This window comes from Spermophilus citellus (genome assembly GCF_964194105.1).
Source record: "Spermophilus citellus genome assembly, chromosome: 7".
Taxonomy (NCBI): Eukaryota; Metazoa; Chordata; class Mammalia; order Rodentia; family Sciuridae; genus Spermophilus; species Spermophilus citellus.
In genome coordinates, this window is record NC_138188.1 from 70,952,560 (window position 1) to 70,974,887 (window position 22,328).

At 34.5% G+C, this 22,328-nt stretch overlaps 1 protein-coding gene across 1 annotated transcript in view; it reads left to right on the forward strand.

Annotated features, from left to right (window-relative positions):
• Window positions 1-22,328, forward strand: part of NAALADL2 (N-acetylated alpha-linked acidic dipeptidase like 2) — a 961,526-nt gene that overhangs the window by 901,462 nt on the left and 37,736 nt on the right. The window contains exons 12-13 of the mRNA XM_081302331.1: window positions 5,704-5,797; window positions 19,549-19,747. Of these exons, the coding sequence (XP_081158457.1) occupies window positions 5,704-5,797; window positions 19,549-19,747 (293 nt within the window). The remainder of the gene's footprint in view (window positions 1-5,703; window positions 5,798-19,548; window positions 19,748-22,328) is intronic.

Genomic DNA, 22,328 nt, shown 5'->3' on the forward strand with positions numbered 1-22,328 from the left:
TGGAAGCTTCCATGAGGTATAGATGAGAGAAAAAGGCCCCCGGGCCCGAAAAAACCACCCCTTATATACTTCAGCTGCAGCCCTGCTCGTACACCATTGGACAAAGAGTGCATAGCAACACAGCAGCAGCCAATAGAATGATAGACCCAGCACTTGCACATAATGCAAGAGACACCCAGCTCCAGCTTGTGCAAAGCAACAAGCACTTCTTGAAAACAGTTTGTTCCAGGAGCTGGACAATTGATACATTGTATTCTAGGGAGTGGCTGAAAACAAAGAACTGGGTCTCAGCCCAAGAATTAGGCTCACGCCCACACAAGGCAGCACAGCAAAATGGCTCTCTACATTCAAGTTTGTATTAAAAAGTCTGTGCTTCTTTCTACCCCCAGGGTTTTGCTCATTCTCCTCCCATAGTGTGGACTACCTATCCTCTGTTACCCTCCACCTTTCTGAGCTCAAAACAGATATATGATGTGTAATTACCTGATGTCTTTAAAATAGAATAAAACATTGTTGTTTGTAGGAAACAAAAGATTCATATTTAATAACTTCGTGCTACTAAATTCTTTCTCCAACTGAATAAACTGATGTTGCCAGTGAGTAACTCAAGGGTGTCTTTCTGCAGAAAGGTTTTGATGGAGGTCTTGCTAAAGAACTTGCTTATCTTGCTTACGTTAATAAAGGCCAATAGCAGGAGGATAAAATGATGTATTATTATGGAGGACTTAAGTTTCAGAAAAAAAATCTTATGATTTATCTACTTTTTGTCATATTATGTCACACCATGTCCTAGTGATACAGTTTCTCTCAATATCTTTCTCACGCTACCTATAACATAGGTGTAATGATTATCTCATAGCATCAACTTCTGCAGTAGGATTCTGTTGCATTTTAAATTTCACTGAGGGCATAAAAACAATCCCACAATGATAGTTTTAACTTACAGCTCATGTATGAGATATGAACTCTGCTTACTTTACTATGAATTTATAAAAATGAAACAAACCACACAATGTTCAATGAGTTTCTTGGCCTGCAACTAAAGAAAAATTACATTATAGAGCCTTGGTATTGTTATTGCTTTAGTGAACCTATTTATATCCAACTACATTGTTTGTGCCTTGACTAATAAATCCATTCGAAGCATTTACTGCAAATACAGTCACCATGCTGAGCAATGGGCTACAATAATTAAGGGTAGAAAAATAGCCCTATTTTCTAGATATTCACAGTTTAGGAAATAAAGATTTCTCTTTTTTCCCCTCCAAACTGATCTAGATTTGTGACAGAGTCAGAGTAAATAAGCACATCCCATAAGGCAAAATGAAAGAGGTTATTATTATTCTTTACTAAATTTAAGAAAAAGTCTAAAATGTATGCTACATCTATGTGTGAGTGTATATAATGTTTTCCCCAAAAATGAAGCTTTCCTGTGTAAAACTTTCCTAAAATACTCTTAAGAACCTTTAAATACAACTAAAATTGTATCAGGTTGGAGAAAAAGCAAACTTTATTTGAGATAACTATAATTTTCCATTATCACCCTTAAAATCTAAAATACTTGATGTATAATTAATAATTTTTTGACAATCAGACCTTGCCCAACCTCAATGAGACCACTAGGGTCAATATTATTTAGTAATAAAGGAATGCCTTTGCAATGTGGTGATCATTAATTTATTTTATAATTTAAAATATTTTTGTTCTGCATAATAATTGTTTCTTTCCAATTCATTTTTTCTTCATCTTTTGACCAGGAGTAAAATGGTCTAAGAGGTGTATAGAAGGAAGAACACCAGGGTCATGAGGCATAGTTTGTCCTTGTAAAGTTATAATAATGGAATTTCACAGAAGTTGAATCACTCTTTGCTGATGAAGTGTGCTGCAGTGTCTTAGTCCACTTTGTGTTTTTAGAATATTGCAGACTGGGTAATTTATGAACAGTAGAAGCTTATTCAGCTCACAGTTCTGAAGGCCCAAGTCTAATATCAAGGTGCTAGCACCTGGTGAAGGCCTTTTTGCTGTCACAGAATGGTGGAAGACATCACACCATCACATTGTGAAAGAGCTGAAGACGGTGCAAGCTTGGGTCTCTTTCTCCTCTTACAGTCACTAATTTCATCACGGGGACCCATCCTCAGGAACTGATCTAATTGTCATGACCTCTCAAAGCACCCCCCACCTCCATTCACATATGAATTAGAGACTGAGTTTCTCATACCTGTATTTGAAAGAAAATTTCAAACACTACACATGGAGATCTAAATATCATAATCATTAAGGGGTTGAGATAACATAGTATAGATACTGGCCAATATTACAAATATATAATATATATATATATATATGTATATATATAAATATATAATATATATATATTATATATATATATATATATATATATGTATATATATAAATATATAATATATATATATTATATATATATATATATATATATATATAATATATATTAGAAAAGATGGTTGTATAGTAGAAAGAACAGTAAAGGAGCCAGATCCACTGTATTTAACCACATAATCATTGCAGATGATTATGGAATATTGCTTTGCAAGAAAATGGGGGACAACCAATATGTAAAGCTTTTGAACACAACTGTGCCAGTATTACTTGAAAATCTTTATTACTAAATTGTCTTTGTTGTGAGATTAGAATACATAGAATTCCTGTGAATATACATTAAAATCGAATAATCCAAATCAACATGCATTGTTTCTCTGTGATTAGCAAACATTTTTCCACCCTGGGGGGGGGAATGGTAACAGATTAGATGTTATTGATTTGTGAATTATAGTCAAACTGAGAAAATGTACTACAGTGTTGCTAAGTATAAACTTAGAAACTTTCATCTTCTGTTAGAAGGTTCTCTACTGCTTTGGCCCATTTCATTCCCTATCATTGGTTTCATTGTGTGATGTGCTGTCCTCTGCACCACTCACACAAGATGTGTTTGCCATTAATACTGCAGCACTCTGAATAAACCCTGCAAGTGAGCTTTTGGAAAGCTACTGACAATGTGCATGAACTGAGAATTGTTGGCTTCGTGCTTTCAGTGAATGAGAAGACAAATGCTCATCCATGTGCCACTGGTGAATACTTTGCAGCTCTGTTTACCTCGTATGCAGAATTATAGTATGCAACAACCACATAATGAAAGGTTATAAACCAATGTTTGGATGAAAAAACAGAATGTGACGATTATGTAGTGGCAATGATTGTGAGGTGAAATATGGTAGTTGTAGTTTTTTACAAACAACCAGCTGAGAGACTTCTGCTGGATCCTACTATACATTTTATGCTACAGCAAAGCCAACAGCATAGACCTTCAAATCAGTCAGATTTGGGGAATGACTTGAGAAAGTTACCTAATCTTTACAATCTTCAGTTTTATTTTCTATGATATGAATGCAAAATGCTTGCCTTGCTGAGCTGTTGTGAAATTAAAGAATCATGTTTGAAAATATCTAAACTTTTGAAAAGTATAGGATATATCTAGTAGATGCTCAGTAAATTTTGATTATCAATATTTGGGTTTTGTTTTATTATTATTTTTCTATTAATTTATTTATTTACTTGGGATTGAACCCAGGGTTTCTACTGAGCTCTGTCCACAGCCCATTTTATATTTTTATTTTGAGACAGGGTTTCACTTAGGGTCTTGTTAAGTGGCTGAGGCCAGCCCTGAACTTGCAACAATCCTCCTGCTTCAGCCTCCTGCATTGTTGATCTCAGTGTTTTTAGCATAAGATATTAATTCTTCCATTACCAGCCTCTAAGATTGTCAACATAATGCAATGAGATAAGTATAAGCACTTGGAAAAGAATAAGGACTTCCATAAACATAAGGGGCAGTTGCCCTGGTGTGCCTAACAAATACTGAATTCCAGAGTGAGTGACAAAGTGTGCAGCTTGGCTCATCTCTTCTCACATGGTGACAGGGGTGTACAGATTTCCCTCGTGCTTATGAAACTGCAAATAGGCTGATTTAGTCTAAGCATTTCATCATGGGCCAGGTGCCTAGAAAGTCCCACTTTTTATTGCCAGGTTCTTATTGAAAGAAATAGAAAGGTGGTTGGCTTAAATTCCAGCTATAGGAGCTGCCAAATGAATTTTTAAAAAAATAACAAAACAAGTCAGTCTCTCTAGCAGCACACAAGGTCGCCTTTCTCCTCCTTCCGCCTTCTTTCATTTTAATCTTCTGTAATGTGTGGTTTTCAGATTCCAAAAGTGTAAACAAAACTTGTCTGTTCTGTAGTTTCTATTATCCAGTGCAAATTGGAAAAGGAAACCATAATGCTTCTTAATCTTCTTTAAAAATTTCTTTTTACAAATAATTTATTTCCAAATATCAGTGTCCCTTATATAATTTGAATGGGGTGGGTGGAATAGAAAGAGGATTCATATCAACCTATTGCAGACAATTCTCCTTGCCTGTAGCGCAGCATGATCCATGCCAGCAGTTTCCCAGAATATTTGTGATCACTATGCTGGGGAGAAAACTCTGCAAAGACATCCCAGTCATTGAGAAAGTACTGGTTACTACATTTGCAGGGAAACGTATCTCAAAGGAATGAAGGTGGATCAAAGGTGCTTCTTTCTTTCATTTGTTTCTAGAAAACACATTTTCCCAAATCAAATTGAATTATATTTTTATCACGAGGTGAATTTTACGAACAATTGAGAAATATAATTTTAAATGTTAAATGAAATTTGTTTCTTGTTGAATATGTATATATATATGTATATTTGAATTATAAAATTCTATTTTCCTTGTAAGTTTATATCTTCTATGTGTTCCTTACTGTCTCAAGGTGGTGTGCTGATTTCCCTGTGTAGTTTCACAACACAATGTCTTCATTCACTACTCACATTTCATAGTGTATTAATAATCTCAACACAAGTCATTCCCTGGGTGCTGGATTTAGAGTTTTAAAAGATATAGGGACATTTCTTAAGCCTAGGTAAATATTAAATATCAGTTATGCGAGAGAGGGAGAGAGAACAATGACATTTGCTGCCAGCCTTGCAGTCCTTTGAGATGTGTGTTTGAGCACATACGACTTGTTGAGTCTATTAAACAGATCTGGTTCAGCTGTGGTGCTTATGTTGGTTTTCAAATACAAGTTCAGATGGGTTGTTGGTAGAATATGAACTTTGGAAATGCAGTTTGAAATTTTATTCATTTTAAAAATTTAAATACTGATCTGAAAAAAAATATATAAATAGAATTGGTTTTGACATTTGGAAACATGGTTAGGAAGAGTAAAACATTAAGGAAAATAGTTCCTAAAATATTAAAGGAATGCTTTATATTGAATAATATTTTAAATGAAATAAATTGAGCATTAATTCTGTCTGGAGTTTTAATTAGTCTGATAAACAGATTGTGGATCTCAACTGTTCGTGTGATAGTGATCTGAACTATTGTATAAGGAAATATTTTAAACCTGGTTATGGCTCCTTCAACTAGAGGAAATACTTCATAATAGTTTAGCTCAAAAAGAAAAAGAACAAAATGTTATGTTTATATAAAAGGGAGTTTAAGAAAATAGAGATTTTATTAAATTCTATTTTTCCTTCTGTGTTTTTATACTCTAGATGTATAAAATACATGAAATAATAATAATAATAAATAAGCAAACTCTTAATTACCAAATGCTAATTACTTTTTCTTTTTCATTTCAGCTCTCAGGAGAAGTGATTTTGCAAATTGCCAATGAACCAGTTCTGCCCTTTAATGCTCTTGATATAGCTTTAGAAGTTCAAAACAGCCTTAAAGGTAATTTTTCTTTAAATTATAATAATTTTAGAAAATGAAAAATTATTCAACTAATTTTCAACAAGGAATAAATGAAGTCACCTACTATCTCATTAGCTATGGCAATGGTGTCCTTCCCTTCCTATGGAGACTTATCATGAGAAGGGCCTGGAAGAATTTTAATTGATATGTCAACACAAATGAGATGTGCACAGTGTGAACAGAAGAGTTTATAAATCCTGGTCTCCCTGCTTTCTTTAATCAAAGAGATTTCTAATTCTGTTTCTGTCATTATTTACCAGTTACATATAAAATAATATAGTTCAGGGATCTGATCTATTTTTTTTTTCAACATTGTGCCTAACACCCAGTCATTCCAAACAATGATGCCCCAGAAATTTCTCCTTTGGGATTGGTTTCTATGGAGTATGGGCCCCATTCCATTTGACTGAAATGTTGTCTCCAGTCAAAGATGATAAGGAGACAACCAGAGAAGTATTTCCACAGACTCGATTTAGTCCGTTCATGTTTGAATATGGATCTCTCTGCAGAATTCTGACCCCACCCTAATAATTACTCTCACTTCCTCTATTTCTGTATATGAATCTTTCCATTAGGTTACTATTTCCCTTCATTAACCACACAACAAAAGGCAATAGTATAATTAAAGATTTCACTCTTGTCTTGAGTCACACATCTTCCTATCAGATCTTTAATGAGTCATTTGTAGACAGCTAGCTACTTCTCAATGCAAAAGTCAATATTCCAACTACAGTACTTAAGTGGTAATCTCTGAAAAACAAATCATTCTAGAGTCAGAGATTTCCAGTAACTAGAAATTTAATACTTTTTATTTTTTCCTTAACTACCTGGATTGCCATTTTACTCAGAAAACTCTCTAACAATTATTTTTTCCTTCAATAGTTCATAAAGGTTCTTTACTAAAGTGGCTGAAAAACCATGACTTCAGGAGCAATAGAGCCATAGGTCTGTTTGTGTCCCTCATGGTCCTCATACTGCTCTCCATTTTTGTATACATAAGTCAGTCTTCATGTAGTTGTGTTCTTTCCTGCTTTTATCTGATAGTCTCCAGTGTGGACACCTATAGCAGTAACTCTATCTCCCATACTTCAGATTTGCTGTCTAGAATATTTCAGGTTTAAAAACTGGATAGCTATGCATATGACATTTTGCAAAGTAAGAACAGAACAGGTATAAATAAGAGACCAAATAGTTCTGTGAATAATAACTTTTCTGCAAGAATATATTTTAGAACATCTATTTTATTTATTCTGTTGATTATTTCGCTTTTTCTTTGGTTTTCCTTTTCATCCTGTAGAAAATTGCAAATGATACTTTAAGCTTTCAGAGAATAAAAAGAGGAGGTCATTATTTACATTATGTAAATACTGTCCATCTAAAAAGGAGTAGCTATTATGCAGGTTAAGGAGACCCAAAGAGCAGACTTCAAAATGTTATAATATAATAGAATTATAAATGATAAAGTTGTTTTCTGAGTCTAAATTTTCTTTGATAAATGTATAATATCTTAGTAACAAAGACATGAAAAATTATATTTAAGAAAGGTTAAAACAATAAAGCCAGCAAAAACAAATGTATTAGCAATAGTATTTTAAATGCTAAATGCTATCATTTTTAAACAACTGAGTTTATTTCTAAAAATCCATAACTAGACCTAATATTTCACATTATAATTGCTATGTGAACATTTTTGGTAAAGTAGGCTAATACTGAAGCTCAAAAAAGGACCTATTGTTCATCATTAGAATTATATTATTAATTTGGTTTTTGGTTAAGGACCACTTTCAACATATGAATTATGATTTTTCATTTCATAAAGTTAAATATCTACAGATTTTTTTCATGTAATCATATGGACTTCACAGGATCTCTTGAATTCCTTATTTATTAATTTAATAAAAACCAACTTAAAACAAAATACAAAATCTAAATACATCCAAAAAACAATTAAAATTCCCACTTCTAAGAAACATACATTCATATATAGATAGTTTTCTGTAATATAAAAAAAGAGGCAGATTTTTTTTTAAAAAAGAGCAAATTTGAAATTACCATTATGCTTAAATTTTGCCCTAATATCAATCAATATCTTTTGATCAAACTTGCATTTTCAAAATGAATGTTATACTAGAACTTAGCAGTTGTGTCACAGGAGAAAAGATGTCTTTGAAGAAATGTTTAATGAGTTCCTGGAGATAAGGGGGAACTTGACTCAGGGAACAGGGAGTTCTTGGAATACCCTGATGGAAAAGAATTTCCACACAAGCCAGAGACATGGACAGAGATTTATTTAGGAAAGCAGGGGCACATTCAAAGGAGAATGTGGACCATCCCTAGAGGGAGAAAACAGAGCCAGTTGGTACGGAGTGTTAGGGGCTGGACTAAAGTTGGACTCAGTGTGGAAGTACACAATTTCATGCCAGTTTTTCCTGGGCTTGCACATTGCCCTCTTATTTTTTGCAGGCAAAGACATTGGTTAAGGATGAAGACAAAGGGTGTGGGTTGGGTTACTCAAAAGTGCAACAGTCATGGGCATTTCCTGCCACTCAATGATTCTTGGTGTTTTCTGCATTTTAGAGTTTTATGGATGTTTCATTTGAGACAGTTTCTCTACTTTTATCTCCAAATCCCTATCTCAGCTGTATCCAGAGTACCAAGGAGAGATCCAAATGGGGAGTGTCAATTTGGGAGATGTCCTGAGTTGTTAAGAATTTGAATGAAGGTCTAAGATGTCTGGGGAATGCTTGGATTTAGAAATTGGGAGAAGAGGTGCAATCAGAGGAGCTCATGAAGGAATAACCAAAGAATAAGACAAAAAAAAAGTGAATGTGAAATCTCAAAGCCCCATAAATTAAAAAAAAAAAAAGAAGAAGAAGAAGAAGAGGGAGTAATGGACCATGGAAGATGCTACTGATTGGCTAAATGATATGAACACAGAATTTACTACTGTATTTAGCAATTTGGAGGTCACTGCGGGTATCAGCAAAAACAGACATTTTCATGCCTTTTTGTTGTTTTGGGTAGTGGTGGTAATGGTATAAGCAAAGCTTGATAAAAGGGATTCAATGGAGAATGGGTAGGAATAAATTGAGTGCAAGTGATGTAATTATTAAGAATTATAGAGCAAAGAAAGTTTATCAGATTTTCCCTTTGATGACAATGCTACAATGGATAGGGAAAATTTGTTCAAACCAGAGAGAAAAGGAGAATTTCTGGACTGATTTTCTTGAAAAGGGGAAACATAAGTTTAAACGACTTTGCCTCAATTAAGAACTGTCTTAGTCCCTTTAGGGTGCTATAACAAAGTCCCTTAGATTTGGTAAATTATAACAGCAGAAATGTCATCACTCACTTCTGGAGGCTGGAAGTCCAAGATGAAGGCAAAGCAATACAGGTATCATTTTGCTCTATAACCTCACCTGGCAGAAGAGGTGAGGTATCTGTCTTTGGCTTCTCTTATAAGAGCATTAGTCTTATTTTTGAGGGTTCTAGTCTCCCTCATGATCAAATCATTGTCCCAAACACCCAACCTCTTAAGATTGGGAGTTAGGATTTCAACATATGAACTCGGGGGGAACATAACCATTCAGCCCAAAGCAAGAACACAGTAGTACATCCATAGCCATGTGCAGAAACACAAAGCTTATTGTAGATGGTTTTATGGGGTTGGGGCAGCTCTTGCTAAGTCTCTATAGTCTGAAAAAGCCGTAAAATTGCTCTGTAAGGGAGTGGGAGAATAAAGAACTATAAAAATGTGACAAGTTTATTGAGCACACTAAGGGTCCAGAAGAAATAGATATTTAAAGAAATATATAGCCAGGTGTGGTAGAGCATACCTGTAATCCCAACTGTTCAGGAGGCTGAGGCAGGAGGATGATCCATTGGAGGCCAACCTAAGCAACTTAGCAAGGCCCTAAGAAACTTAATGAAACCCTCTCTCCATACCAAAAAATTAAAAATCCTGGCAGGGTTGTTGCTTGTTGGTAAAGTATCCTTGCAATCAATCCCCAGGACCAAAAATAAAGCAAAACAAATCCCAAAAAGAAATCTGTAATCATAAATGTAATTCAGCATAAGTATACATTTCTTCTAGCCTTCAGATGGAGATGAAGGTGTAAGGGATAAAAGATTTCTTTCTTAACTCATCACCATGTTGATAGTTGTTGAAAGACAGATTGACAAGAACAAAGCCAACAGATTTATTTAATATAAATTTCATGTGACAGAAGAGCCTTCAGAAATGAAGGTCCAAAGAAAGAGAGAAATATTTATATTTTTAAGCTAATTTTAATGAAAAATAGACAGTTGTATAGGATCGTGATTGTTGTACAGAAGGTTATGGCCTAATGGTAATGAACTATGGAGGTGGGTGGTTTCCAATGATCTGATCTGTTTGTTCAGATTATTCTCTGCATTCCTGTCTCTTCAAGGATGAGAATGTTTCTTCCTCCAGGTACAGGCAAGGCGTCTTCGATTGGAAACTTTTACAACCTACTTCATAGGAAGGTCAGCGAATTCTTTTATGGCCTGCTTCAGGGGAAAGTGGTGATATTTTGATATTTCCTCAAATGTCAAGGTGCCAAACTTTGGGATAATGTGTCCTGAAACCCATCATAGGCATAAAGCCAAGAGGTTTAGCTTTAACCAGGACCAGGGTTTTTCTAAAAGGATAGTAAACTAGTTAGATCAAACTGAGATTGTATGCAAAGGAGCGTTTCTTGTGATGTATCACAACAGGGTAGAATAAAGTGAGTCTGTGCAGGAGTGAGAACAAGGAGAAGGAAGAAGAGCCCACATCAGGTCTTGGGCAATTCAAAGAATTGATTCTAGAAAGATAGGAAGGGTGGTCAGCAAATGGGACCCTGGAAAAGGAGAGTATGGATATTGGCAATGACAGGGTCCAGGCCAGCGTGGGACCATGGGAAATGTGGCAAGTGGTCATGAAAGCTAAACTGGCTAATGCAAATGAAGACCAGAATACATCAACATGGACATTGAAATTGCCAAGAATTAAGACAGAAGTGGTGGAAGAGGGAGCGACTATGAGTCAGGAACTAAATTCTTTAGAGCATGAACAGTAACTTAGAAATGACTCAGATATTCTCCTGGGGCCCATGATAGGAAGGGCATGGGAGAAATTGAGATCTGAGAGGACACTCTCAATAGGCAAAAGCCAGGTTTTGACTCAAACAAAAAAGTAAATATCCTGAGAAGAGGCCACATTGATAAGCTTTTCTTCAGTAGTTACGTTCTATGTCATTATGGGAGGAAAAAGACAAAACTAAAAAGCAAGACTTCAGTTTTTCTCCAAAGATTCCCTCCCCAGGTCCGGCACTGCTTTGTACAGATGAGGCTCTGCCTGAAATGCACATTCTGAGTTGGATGAGCAGGAGCCCTTTGGCTTCTTGCTGTTTTAACAGACTGCTTCTGCTGCAGGTGAAGAGCTCTTCCTTTGGTTACTTCTCTGTTTTGTTTTCTTTTGATGTGAAATTCCTTGCGTCTCTCTGTCACTTTCACTCAGAAAATGTGGCCAGTCTTTGAGATGCACCCATCTTAAAAAATAAAATCAAACTGAAACAAAATGTAATAGATAATAGGTTCAAAAAATTCATTTTACCACGTCCTGGAAATGAATGAATACTTGATCAAAGTCCTATGGCTTATCCCCTTTAAAGGATACATTTTTGTAGTTTATCATTACCGAATTAAAATTATCATGGTCAAACATTATTTAAATGTTAGATAAATTATAGGACCTGTTCTATTTTTATTATATTGGTAATGACTTTGTTTCTAAAATAGAATACTTTAAAGTACTAATTGTGAATAATGGACAGGATTTACCAACACCTAAATTAATATTTCATTTTTGTCTACAATGATAGATAATGTCATTATCTAAAGAGAGTTTTCATATTGTGTTAACTGGAATATAATTTTACTGCTTAATACAAACTTAAGTTGTTGATATATTTTTTAGTTTGTTATGACAGTTAGCAGTGATTAGTCTTAAGTTGTAAATTACAGTAGGAAAAAAAAAGTGACCTTGAAGGGCTGAACTATGAAATACTGTTTCTCCTTCCTGCAAAGAGTATAAGTATGAAGGTCTCTGAAACCCAATTGCATTTTCAACAGTGTAATTTTTAGCCCTTGACAACCGGCCATCTTGTTTATTTATTACACTAGTTTACAGTAGCAGCAGACCATTCTCCACCGCTCTCACAACCACCCGAAAGAAGGATAATTTACCAGTGAATAATTTGTTTGAGTTGATTTATTGTGTCATTCTTGGAAGCTCATTTTGACGAGTGACCTTGGCTCTTAATATTTGGTCAATGCCAAACACATAATATAAAATGAATATTTATATGGGTTTATGAAGATAGAGCATAAATAGTAACTGAAAAGGTAACTGACACACTTCAGATATATTTGTGACAAAGAAAAGTTTGCACCGAAATGCACTGGGCCTGGTTTGTGGGGTCAGAGGGAAGCATCAAGAAAAAAATTAAAGTATAACCATACCCTGGAACCTGAAGCAGACTAAGAAGTGATCTTAGTTCACTATTTCCCACTTTCTCTACTTTTTAAGCATAAAGCAACACTTTAGATAACAACTGTAGAGTTCTGATGCTTTTTGTTTAATATTTGCTATTTTTCTTTGTCAAAATTCTGAATGTTAATTATTTAGCATTATTATAAAAATGTATATGACCAAATAAAGGAAAATAATTTTTTATTTGATCTAACTCTGTATACATTTATTTAGTGCAAGCCAGACTTAGCAAGAAACATAATTTTGAATTCTATGGCTTGTTGCCACCTCCTGATTCTCTCACTAAATGTAAAATAGTTATTGGCAGCTTTTCCTCCTGTTCTTTGAATAACTGACAATGCTGATTTGATCTGATTTTTTCTTTTTTTATTATCTCTGATAGTTCATTAATGCCCATAACTTTATTTTAGAGGGGACAGTATTTCAAAGTGATCCTACCACTAAGAGAAGCATTTTGTGTCTGTTTGTAGTTTCAACTTTTAAGTGTCACTGTTAACTCCTACAATCACAAGTGATATAGACACATCTACTGTATTTAATCTTCTTTTTGAGTAATATAGAATGAATTTCCCAACTGGTAAAACAAAGTTCTGTGCTATACAAATTGCATGTCTCCAATCTTGGTTTTAATTACCACAAATTCCAACTCTACACAGTCCTATGGATAGTGAGGGATCTATACGCTGCTTACCTTGTGCTCTGAACTCCCTAAGAAGCCCAAGGCACTCTGTTAGAAATCCAAGCAACTCCAAGAAAGACTTTGTTCCCATGGAAATTCTGAATCCTGCTAGATGGGTAGCCATTGGAACCTGAGTTGGCATTTTGAAAACTGACCTTTTAGGTCACAAGGATTTCAAAGCATTCTCTGAGAAGTATCTTAACTTGCTTGCTTAGATTAATGAAGAAATCTGATAAAATATTTCTAACAACAAATTTAGTCTTGATGTTCAAAATAATTTTGTATGAATTCTAACTGTACAGCTCTATTAAGAATTGTATTGCCTTTGTTGGTAATCCACACCTAATTCAGAAAAAGGACTTGAGACTATTGGATCTGTAAGAGAATCTGTTTTTTCTCCACATTGTCTATATTTGCATCTAGAAGGAAGTTTTTCTTCAACACCATTTCTTATATTTTTTATCACATACCATCCCTTAATTATTATACTAGTATCCCTGTTCCTTTTGTTCTCCTTGGAACCTACTTCTTTTATTTATCTTCTGTCTCACAGTCAGCTTCTCTTTGTGGTCATCCTTTACTTACCTGCTCACCCAAGTTTGCTTTTCATTTTTAGTTGCTTACATGTGACAGTATGGGGATCGAAAGCTGCTAGTGAGTTCTCATTTTTTGTACTCTTACATTATAGTAATGGTCTGTTGTTTGATGACTTTTCTCTCTAAATGTATTTTTAGGATAAATTTCTTTGCCCATGACAGTATAGAACCATAATCCATTATTCTATGTACGCTGTCTCCCTGGCAACACTTTTAAAGTTATTTCTATAAAAAATATTTTTGCACAAGGTCCTGGGTTTGATCTCTAGCAATAAAATAACAACAACAAAAAAAAACTTTTTACCTTGGCTTATAATAGAACATAAATACCCTTGCCCTCATTTTGATTAATTTTGTTTTAGCTCCTTTTTTTTTTTTGGTCTTTTTCTATTTCCTGGTTTAGCCAATACATAATTAAACTCACATATATTATTAAACATACAATTCCAGATTTCTGCTGCAGGAGGATAATGGTAAGAATAAACTACACATAAATGTAATTCATAAGAATGATTTGGCTCATTCTTCTAAAGCAGCCAATAACTAGATCATTTAATCACAAATATATCACAGTGACATCTATGAATGATAGAGCCCAAATTTCACTTTCTGCACCAGGCTGACAGACTGGTAGAACCCGTGTCATGTATTATATTGAAATCTTGCTAAATTTTCATTTGCTGGGGCCATCTAGATTATTGGAAAATCTTAAAAATTTATAAATATTTTTTGTCACTTTGTTAAAAAGAAAGTGGCTACCTGAATTCTTCTAAACCTGCTGATCTGGCATTTTTGCAAAAAGCATTTCTATTGTATCGTTTAGCCAAATTATCCATTGTCTTCTGTATATAATATCCTGTATATACATGCATTATAAAATCAGTGTTAGATTCTATGAGTATCAATACTCCACTAGCTGACATATTTCTAGCTTTACCTGAGTTTTGCTTGTATAACAGCTTTTAGTAACCAGCCAAGGTGATACAGTGTGAATCATACTAAAGAAGGCAGCATGAAGAATAGAAAAATGTAGAAAAATGAAGGACTGTTGATTCCACTGGCTGAAATCATATTGGCAATTTTTTTTCTTCTCTTTAGTGATGCCACAAGATATTTTGAAGATGACATTAAACAACATACATTTTCCTCCCCAAATAATCTCCTATTCTACTTTTAACCACCATATTATGTGCAACATAAATCATACTTTTTCTTGTCACTATAAATCAGTGAAGTCTAAGCTGTGATTGTGCAATTGTTAGCACCTTTAAAACTGTGATAAGCTCATCCATAGAAGAATAGGTACTATGAAATACTTTAAAGAAAAAGGCTGTGTTTGTTTGATATAAAAAATGTAGTTTTAGAGTATGACTAGTACATTTCACTCTTAATTTAAAATGAAATTGAGTGGGTTTTTAAAATGACAGCCACAAAATAGAACCAAAAGATATAGAAATAGAAATAAACTAAAATCCAAAACTTTGGAGTATAAAGCCCTGAAGAGACCATAATAATAGACAGTAAAATCACTCTCTACAATAGGACTGGTATAAATTTGTCAGAAGTTGTAAAACAGACGTAATACACAGGAGTTTATGCCAATGAAACTCATCAAACAGTGAAGTGTTTCAGATGAGAGTTGGTGCCTGCAGGGCCCAGACCCTGGCAGGTGGGAACCTGGGTGACTCAGTGGATGCAGTCAGCCCTGCAGGTAAAGGTCTTATAGGGAAGTCATATGTGGATAGGAAGTTGCTGATCGACACTTGAAAGATACTTTGGGAGTACCTTCTGAGTCAAGGGAAGCACCTAGGCTATACTACCAAGGTCACTTTACAAAGCTTCTGGCATTGTGACATTTCCACCTCACTCTAGCTCAGAACTGAGCTGGGGATTAAGTCCAATTTATAAATTAAGAAACTGAGCCTCAGAGAGACATTGTGTCTTGGCCAGATGTATACATTTAGTAAGTCCTAGGTCAGGCCTGAATCTGCCTTTCCTACTGCACCTCGCTGCCTCATGAACCACACTGTCTTGAGGGGAAGATCTGCAGTAATCATGAAAGTTGGCTGGAAGGCAGAGGATTCCCTGATTTGTTTCCTCCAATACACCTTTAGGTCTTTTCTGAGTTGACCTGTTCAGATATCAAAATCCATCTCAGTGTCCACTGTCTCTTTTATAATATCCACCTCCATTCTCTCCACAATAAGCTATGAGAGGAAAGTTTTATGTAAGAATTAGATCCATCCACTAGAAGGGTGAAGACTGAGGGAAGAAAGTAAGATATGAATATTGTTGTTTACAGATAAAACAACCTCTTTCCAATGCTTCAGCGTAGGTAAAATCCTAGGACTTTTAAGAGCTTGTCTTAAAAGTTTGATGTTTAGGTAAATTCATGATCTCAACACTCTAGATTCACTCCTTTACTGTGTTTAGTGAAATGATCATTTCCCCCAAACATACTGAAGGACAGTATTTGAGTAATTTATTCAAGACTGCACTGATAGAAATTATGTTCACTGGCCTCTTTTTATCTGTCTTTGAACATTAAGTGCTTGGTGTTTAGAATCCATACATATAATTTAAAAATAACCCTGTCTAGGACCAATCTCTAGTTTCCAGTTCAATTTCTTTGGTCGAATGGACTTATTGTTTTATTAAACTTAAACTTTTAATAGCCTCTTCGATTCTGTGATTTCAACATTCACTATGCCTTAAGTGAAATTTTACATGTTAGTTTTTATAGCTTATTTGTAAGGAATATTTTAATTCAATTTAGTTTAACTTTTCATTACCTTGAATTACCTCTTCTCTTTTAAGTTTCTTTCTTTTCTTTTCCAACAATTGATTTGTTGCAAGAAAGTAAATTAAATAGTATTTCTTGTTGCTCATGATGCACCAAACATCCCCCTTGAATGATTTTGTGGACATGGTTTAACATAATAATATATCTCAAAGAAGGCATTATCTTATAACTCAACATTCCGTCAACAAAATTTTTAATAAATAACTACCATAGAACAGTTATTATGCAAGCATGTGAAAATGCAAAGACAAAACATTTGCTGACCATGTGTGATTCTTTTCAGTCAAGAAAACAAGAGAGACAAGGCAAATGAGGATAAAAATATTGCAAATGCTTTGATGCTATGATAAAAGTACACAGTGCAATCACTTGTTGGTTGAATGAAATGCCTGGTACAGTTTCAGTGTCAGGGAAATGACAGTGCATCAGACAGCAATGTCTTCCCTCACAGATTGGACATTCTACTGCAGGTCCCAAGGGGCACAAAAGATCAGTCCTTCTGGGTCACCAAGGCTCCAGAGAAGAAGGAGGCATTTCTTTCTGGGTCCTGTTTAAAGGAAAAATAAAACAAGCTCTAATTGCCAGAGAAATGGCTACTAGGAATTATGTGGAGAATTATTTATATATCAGAATGATTGAGGGAACATGGAAAGCAGAGATGCTTTTTAATTTGTAACCTTGAACCCTTGAAGCAATGCATACTGTACCTGTGTGTGGCAGGTTTCCATGTCAGGGTTCTTTCTGGAACTAGCTAGTTCCTGAAGCTGTCAATTTTCTAAATCTGCTCCACCATGAAAGATAAATTCATTTAAAGCTAAATAAGGTAGAATGGTACAATTTGTCTCACTTGATTCAGTAGTAATGCCTTCAATTCTGTAGAGTATGTTAGATCAGAACAGATTTTTCTTTCTTAAATGGAAGACTCTCAAGGATGTCGAAGTTGTTTTTTCTGTTGTTCAGTCTTTCAATTCCAGTGTACTCTGAATGTGAGTCATTCATCTTATGCATTCCTTGTACAGATACTCCCTCTAAGTTCGCTATATATTAACTTTGGTGAGTCATTATAACTTAAGAAAAATCTTCATAAAATAACTCTGAGCAACATATTTGGGATTACATTTGCACAATGAATAAAAATACTTGCTCCAGCAACCTCAAGTTTTGCTGTAAAATCAAACAAGATAATGAATGTGAAATGTATTTTAAGAATATCAAAGGCCAAAACTTTGTGGATTCCTACAAGTGACTTTACTCATATTAATTTCAGTAAACAGGGAGCTACATATTAGCTTCAAGTATCCTTTTTTTCTCCTACCAAAGTCTTTTACTAGATTTGTGCATATGTAATAAAAACAATTATTATATTTTCTGAAAATGCTCCTTATACCACAGCCTGTGTATCTTATCTCATTGTATCCCTTACAAAATGATTATATATTTACAAAATTTTATCTTATTATTAGACTTTTTCTAAACATGCTTTATTGGATTTATTTAGTAAGCAATTATTGAGTGTCAGTACTCCACTGGACTCTAAAGAAATTGACAGTCCCCATTAAATTTAAATGAGAAATAATAAAGATTATTTTGTCAGAGTTTGGTCATTCTATGATTCACCTATTTCATGCATCAGTGCTACTTCTAAACTTATTTTCCTTTTCTTAACCTATTATTACCTTTCTGCAGTGTTTCTTAAATTTTAAGGTGCATAATAGGAGTAACGTATTGAAATGGAGATTCCCAGGCTGTACCCCTAGAAAGATTAAGCAGACCTGGGGATCTGCATTTTCATGAAGTGTTTGGGGAGCTGGTGATCTCTTGGATTTCACTTGGAAAGAGTACTTACATGATGTGTCCTTTTGATCCAGGACTCTCCCTAATGAAGGCAACATCAGACCTCCTCAAATCCCTCCATCTGCCTGTCTCACTGTCACACTCTCAGACTGCCAACTTAGATTTTTCAGTCTATATTCATTCATCACCCTGCCTTGAAATAATCCTCTGTTGTGATGCGCTGACCTTATTGGAGTCGCTTGTACTGAGTCTCCTGAGAATGACACCACCTTTTGTTTCACTTAAAAACTAAGTGATGTGGTGGAATGTCTGGAAGAGAATGAAGGAATGCCCCTGACAAAAGAAAGAGTTTTAAAGGATGTCTCAATACAAATCAGCTGGCAACTGCTTGCCTGTAGGGAAAATCCTTTATATTTATTAATTATTGAATCTTTATAACAAATCTATAAAGTATGTTCTATCATTACTTTCATTTTATAATTAAAGACACTGAGGCTCAGTAACTTTATCAATATCACTCAAATCGTATAGGGTGAAGAAGGAGTTTAGGTCAGGTGGACTGTCTCCAGGGTTCAGGGTCCATTACAGTTCTAGTGCTACTTTTCTCTTAATCAAAGGAGTGACTTGTGTACCTCTTGTAACCACCATTAGCATAAGAATAACTTTCAGTAATTTGCAAAACAAGAAAAATAAATCAAAACAATTCTCAAAAGCAAATCAAAACAAAACTGACACTATACTGGGATAGTTTCTCTTAATAGAGAATACTCCATGGTAAGTGTAAATACTTGAATCAGAAAATCTGGGCTTCTAATTGTGGACTGTTACTGCCTTACTTGATGACCTATGAAATTTGCTTACCTTAATTCATGCTCAGGTTCTAATAAGATGAATTGACAATGCAAGGTTTAGTAAATATTAAATAAAATAATTAAGTAAGTGCTCAAGGTAATGTTTGTAATATAGCAATCTCTCCACAATCAATATCTATTTACTGCTACTATGATTGGTAGTAATAAACTTAATTTAATAGACTATGAAAACTAGGCTAGACAACACTTTTGGCAAAATGAATACGTTATCAAAGTTTAATTGATGTGGAATCTTTTCCTTGTGATGGGCAAAATTCAAATACCTGCATTCCTTTTTGTGAAGTGACAGGAAAAAAAGTGAAAAGTGTCACAGACAATACACTTCATCTTGGGTGGTCTGCCTGGTTTACAACTTAGAGTCACAATGGCAGAAGTTGACTTTGCTCCTTTGAGTGTGTCTCTTCTGAGATGGCTCATTTATCTTCCACAGGTGATCATCCCAATGCTCAGCACCTGCTAGCCTTGGCATCACGACTGCGGGAGAGCGCTGAACTCTTTCAGTCAGATGAAATGCGACCTGCTAATGATCCCAAGGAGAGAGCTCCTGTCCGTGTTCGGATGCTGAATGACATCCTCCAAGACATGGAGAAGAGCTTCCTGGTGCAGCAGGTGCCACCGGGTTTTTATAGGTAGGATATTTATTTCCAATTGTATTTATTTATTGATTTTTGCCCTTGATTAAGTTGTTTTAATTTTTAAAATATGTATTTTCTGTGAACACGACACTTAAAAAAAAACTATGAGGCCGTAACATCTACAATTTGAAGGCTATCCCTCTGCCAAAGAAAAGTTCAAATGTAAAAATAGAGAATAAAGAAAACTTATTTTAACAGTAACCATATAGAAAATGACTAAGAATATTTTTACATTAATTTCAGCATCAGTCAAATGTGATATGGCTACTGAAAAAAGCAAACAGAATTAAAGCTCTGTGGATATTACATCCTAGTCTGGATGCCTTAAGCATCTGAATATTTGGGTAACACAAGGTTTTTAGGATATTGGCTTTTAGGACAAAAGTTTTGTGATCCAACAAGCATCTAAGCTCTCTCCACATCTTAATTTCTATGTCTATAAAGTGAGACAGTAAAATGAAATCCTTTTATTGAAAAAAAAAGCTTTTCATATTTCTGATGTTTGATAATTTCTCTTTATGATTTTAAACTCAAATTTACATTTAAAATCCATAGTTATATAATATCCTTTTTAAAAAAATGTAGGTACTAGGGATTAAACCCTATGTCCCCAGTCCTTTTAATCTTTTTTTTTTTTTTACTTTTGAAGGCAGGGTTTCACTAAGTTGCTTAGGGCCTCGTTAAATTTTGGAGGCTAGCCTCAAACTTGAGATCTTCTTGCCTCAGCCTCTTGAGCTGCTGGAATTACAGGTGTCTACCACCATGCCCAGCCTTTATATAATGTCTTCTAACACTATGACCCAGTAAGACTTTGGAAAATAGTCACTTATTAAAATACTTTAAAGGAACCGTATGCTCCATGCATTCTTTAAAAGCATCAGAGATGGAGCATTCACCTCGTTAAAAACACCTGTTTTTTAAAAAAACAGGTTCTTCTAGTGCAGGAATGGGAAACAGAAAGAACAAGGTAATTAAATAAAATGTAGTGATGGTAGATGTAATAAGAACTAAAGAGAAAAATCAAACCACATTAAATCCAGCTTTATTAAAAAGTCCTTAGCAGATTAGGCACATTATGTTTTAGGATACATTTAGTAATTTTTTTTTCTATTTTCTTAATTTATTAAGAAAAATTTAGAGGCTAATAAAAATCATACAAGATGAGTATATTTGATATATGACAAAATAGTAAACTTTCCTCATTTGTTTTTCCTGGCACCTGCACTAGACATAAAAGACACCTCTATAAGCTAAGTTTTCCATCTAGTAAATTCTTTACCTGTTCAATAACCTGTATGGACTTAATTTACTTTATCATGTATTTTTTAATAGAAAAGTTAAGTATTTGTCTGCCCCTGAGTTAATAATGAATAAACAAATGGTATATTTTTTCTCTGAGTAATATTATAACAGAGTACATTTTATCCCAACTGTACAGGCCTTGAAATGTTGATTATGAAATGTCCTGATTCATATAACAAACTTTAGGGATGAAAACTTATGGTGAAATATTTTGATATTGTGCTAAACTTTTGCTACTGTTTTTAAAGGGATACATATCTGACATTCTTTTCCTGAGTTCAAATGCTAGATCATATGATCAACTGATATTTAGCTTCATAAGAAAACTGTCCAATTTCTTCCCAAGTGGCTCTACCATTTTACATTCTCACCAGTAATAAATGACACTTTTGGTTACTCCACATTCTCACCAAAATTTGGTATTGACAGTGGTTTGGGAATACACTATTTTAATAGGTGTATATTGGTCTGTTCTTTTGAACTTACAGTTCTCTATGACACATGATTTACAGCATCTCTTTATATGCTTATTTTCTATCGCCATAGCTTCAGCATTGAAATATCTGTTGCAATAGTCTGTCCATTTTTTGAAATTGAGCTGTTTGTTTTCTGGTTGTTGAATTTTAAGAATCCTTCCTGTAACTTGGATATAACATCCTATTATCGGATATATGTTTCATAAAGAGATTTTTATATCTTTGCTGATATAAAGTTTGTTTAGTTTTAATGTCATCCAGCTTATTGGTTTTCCCTTCACACATCATGCTTTTTTGCGTTGTATTGAGAAAGTGATCGTCAAACCCAAGGTTATCTAGAGTTTCTCCTACGCTATGTTCGAGAAGTTTTATTATTATGTATTTTGCACTTAGGTCTATGATCAGTTTTGAGTTTATTTTTGTATATAAGTTTTGGCTTATATACAAAATTTTTCTTTTTCTGCACAAAAATGTTCTGTTGTTGCACATTGTTTAGACTCCACCTTTCTTCATTGACTTGCCTCTGTTCTTTGGTCACACAATGTAGTTTTAATATCGCCTTTTGCCGGCAGCATCTTACTAGTTCCCAGTAGAATAGCTCTCAGAATTAAGAATGCCATATAAAAGTGATACTGGAGGGGCTGGAGTTGTGGCTTAGTGGACGAGTACTTGCCTCCTACGGGTGAGGCACTGGGTTCGATTCTCAGTATCACATATAAATAAATAAAATAAAGGTTCAACAACTAAAAAAATATTTTAAAAAGAAAAGTGATAGTGGAGAAAGGTCATTGTGCTTG